The sequence below is a fragment of the Corvus kubaryi genome, unplaced genomic scaffold (genome assembly GCF_017639235.1).
Source record: "Corvus kubaryi isolate FWS band 111438036 unplaced genomic scaffold, C.kubaryi_AGA036_p1.0 36560, whole genome shotgun sequence".
Lineage (NCBI taxonomy): Eukaryota > Metazoa > Chordata > Aves > Passeriformes > Corvidae > Corvus > Corvus kubaryi.
The window spans coordinates 6927-10531 of record NW_024580890.1 but is presented as its reverse complement, the minus strand read 5'-3'; the positions used below and the strand labels follow the sequence as shown (position 1 = coordinate 10531).

At 54.6% G+C, this 3605-nt stretch overlaps 1 protein-coding gene across 1 annotated transcript in view; it reads left to right on the top strand.

Annotated features, from left to right (window-relative positions):
- Positions 1-824: 824 nt before the first annotated feature.
- LOC121660567 (alpha-actinin-4-like) overlaps positions 825-3605 on the top strand; it is a gene marked incomplete at its 3' end in the record, with an annotated part of 9692 nt that continues 6911 nt past the window's right edge. The window contains exon 1 of the mRNA XM_042019959.1: positions 825-854. Coding sequence (XP_041875893.1) covers positions 825-854 — 30 coding nt within the window. The remainder of the gene's footprint in view (positions 855-3605) is intronic.

The following is a 3605-nucleotide window of genomic DNA, read 5'->3' as shown; positions in this document are numbered from 1 at the left end:
CACCGAACCCACCATAAAAAACCAGGAAGTTTTGCCTTAAACAGGTGTTTTTCCTCCCAGTTCCAGCACTGGAGACACTGGGAAGAGAACTCGGGAAAATCCGGCATCCTTCAGGATCCATCACAGATCCAGAGCGGGAGTCACGGATCCAGGGGGATCACAGATCCCTCAGCGGGGACAATTCCTCCCTCTGGTCCTTGCCTTTGGTGATATTTCCCTGCTTTTCCCATTTTTGGGGGATTTTCCAGCTCGTGCCAGGTCCTTTCCACCCACCTGGCACAGAAACCTCGGAACTTCCTGAACTTAGGAGAGATTTTTAGGGAAGAAATCATGGAATCTGGCAAAGCCAGCCCCATCCAGGCTGGGACAGGTGGTTTTGACCTGGAAAACCTTCCCCAAGCCCCGTTTTTTATGGAATATTCAGGGGTGCCGCCCCTGGCGCTGCCGCACCCCCAGCGAGGCGTTGCCGGATTTCGGAGCTGCTCATCCCCCCTGGAATGCGGGAACGCCCTGACCCACCTGCAGACCTGGAGCTTCCCAAAAAACAGCGGCCCCGGTGCCGGAGCTGCCCCAAATCCCACCTTTTTTAGGCCCAAACTGAGCCCCGGAGAATCCCGGGGGGTTTGGGATGCGGGAGGTGAGGATCCTGCCCGGAATTCACCGTGTTATTCCCAAAAATCCCAGCCCGGAGCCGAATAAGGGCAAGGAATGAGGAGAATTCCGTGCTCCGGCCTCCCCCGGGAGCGGCAAATGCAGCGAAAGCAACAGAAAACTTCCAAAAAAACAACAGCAAAAACATTCCAAGGGGAGGGGAAAACCCGGGAATGGGGGAGCGGGGCCGGGATGCGCCGGAGGTGACGGGGGTGGGAGGGATGGGAGACAGCACCACCCGAAATCCTCATTTTCCCGGAGTTCTGCTCGTCTTTCCTGATTTTTTGTATTTTCCCCCTAATTTTTAATGGTTATCCCCTCAAGTTTTGGTCATTTCCCCCAAATTCTGCTCATTTTTCCTGATTTTTGGTCATTTCCCACAATTATTCTGCTAATTCCCGCCATTTCTAAGTTTTTTTGGTCCTATTTCCTGATATTTTGGTAACTTCCTGATTTTTTTTAACTTTTCCCCAGTTTTTCTGTCATTTTCCCAAATTTTCTCATCACCTTCCCCATTTTTTGGGAGCTTTTCCTGATTTCTGGTCATTTTTCACAGTTTTTTCATAATTTTCCTTTCGTTTTGGGCCGTTTTCCTGGTATTACAGTCAGTTCCCCACTTTTCTGCTCTTTTCCCCAGTTCTTTGCTCCTTTTCCCAGTTTTTCCTCATTTTCTCCAGGTTTTTGATAATTTTTCCCACGCTCAAGTGATTTCCCACACGTTTCCCCTCCTTTTTCCCTGATTTCTGGGTGACTTTTCCTCATTTTTTCCTCCCTTTCCCTGGGTTTTCCCCATTGTCCCAGATTCTTGGTCACTTGTTATGGCTTTTGGGTCATTTTCCCTGATTTTCCCTCCTTTTTCCCTCTCCTCCCTCTTCCTGCCGGACAAGCGGCCTCAGCGGCGCCTCGTTAATTATGTTAATTATGCAAATGGTGTTAATTAACCCCCGCTAACGAGCCCAGGGGAACGCCTGGATGGGTTTTTTATTCCCTCTGGAATTTTCTTTCAGCTCTGCCACATTTTAACGGGAATTTGGGAATGTGGGAGCGAATTCATTCCTGCCCTAACGAGGGCTCCTTAACGACCTCCAATCCCTGGAATTTTGGGGGGCTTAAACCCCTGGAAAAGGCGCCAAAGCCCACCTGAGGGAGCTCATTCCCACCTGGAATTCCTGGGATCGGCATTCCCGCTGCTCCCACGGCGGGCGGGGGGGAACTCCCAAAAATGACCCAAAAATGAGGAATTCTGGGAGGCTCCCAGAGGAAAATCCTGATTTGGGGCCTGTTTTGGGGATAAATTGTTGTCCCCGAGAATCTCCCGGAAAAAATTCCCGAGGAAACAGCCCCGGGCAGGATTCCCAGCGGGTCTGATGCCCATAATTAGGGATTTTTCCCTTATAAAGTTGGGAATGTCCTTCGGGATCAGTCGCAAACAGATCTCAGCCTGTCCCCAAGGGATTTTCAATCCCAAAGTTGGGGTTTTAAGGAAAAAGTGGAGGGAAATAGGGAGGAAAATGCGTTTTCCAGCCCTGAAATTCCCAAATTTTCCCCGTAAGGGAGGAAAACGAGGCAGATTTTCCTCCCTGCTCCTGTTTTCCAGTGGTTTTCATGGACAGAGGGAGGAAAAGAGGGATGAAAGGAGGGCTAAACCCCTTTCGCAGCCCCAGAATTCCAAAGTCTTGGGGATAAACGCGTCTTCCAGCCCTGGAATCCCGGATTTTGGGGCCGGGTGGCAGGAACGAGGTGGGTTTTCCTCCCTGCCCCCACTTTCCAACGCTCTCTACGGAAAAATTGAGGCAGATGGAGCTGAAAGTAGGGATAAAGCCCTTTCCCGGCCCCAAAATTCCAGAATTCGAGGGTGAGGGGGTGAAGTGGGGTGGATTCCGGCTTTTCCCGGAGTTCTGGAGGGGAGGGGGGTCCCCCCTCCCGGTCCCGCTCCAGCGATCCCGGCGCTGCTGACACAATGCCTGGAAAACGCTTTTCCAGCGGTTCCGTGGGAAGGAAATTCCAGAGGCCTGTGCGGAATCTCCTTTTTTAGGCATTTTTTTGATGGTTATTTTTGTCCGGGACGCGCCCGGGGGGGTCAGTCCAGACGGGATTTATCCCGGATTCCGTCGGCTCCGCTCCCCCTCCCCAGACCCCACTGCTTCGGGATCGATCCCTGGGGTTTCAACCCCCCAGAATTCCTCATTTTTTTGGGGGGAAAACCCTCGGGTCTGGGGCTGTGGGAACGTCCTGGATCCAGCGGGAAGAGCGACGCTTCCCTTGGCACTGAAATTCCCAGGATTTGGAGGCGATTTCCCCAGTTTTTTCAGGAAACGAGCGTCTGGGGCGGGGTTTTGGGACTTTCCAGGAACGTCTGTGACCCCCGGGGACCGGAGGGCTCCGGGAGCGAGGGAAGAGGCCCCGGAAGTGGATTTTTCCGGGATTTTTCCGGGGTGTTGGGGGTGACTCAGCCCGAGTCCCCTTTCCGCGTGCCGGGGCTCGTTCCTGGCCCGTTCCATTCCCGTTCCCGCGGCAGGGCCGCGCCCGGCCACGCCTGGCACAGGCATGTGCGGGCCTGGCACCGGCCAAAGTCCCGGCACCGCCCTCGGGAACGGCACCGAGCGCCGCGGAGCCCCAGCACGGCGGGGTTGGGGCGGGAAAGGGATCTGCCCGGAGAGTCCGGCTCCATGTGACGTTCCCGCATCCCTGCCTGGGCTCATCCCGGTTTTCCCACTGGGACACGGCGACCCCGTGGCTTTGGGGTTGGATCCCGGTGTCAGAGCAGGGATGGATCCGTCTGGAGGAGGTTCCAGATCCCAAAATCCGGCCCTAAAATCGGATTTTGGGATGGAACAATCCCGGCTCCACAAATAGCCAGAGCTGGGGGCTGTGGGGTCGGGCATTCCCGGGGGGATGAAAGGCTCGGGGTCATTCCCAGTGGGATCAGTGGGGTCATTCCTGCTGGGATCAGT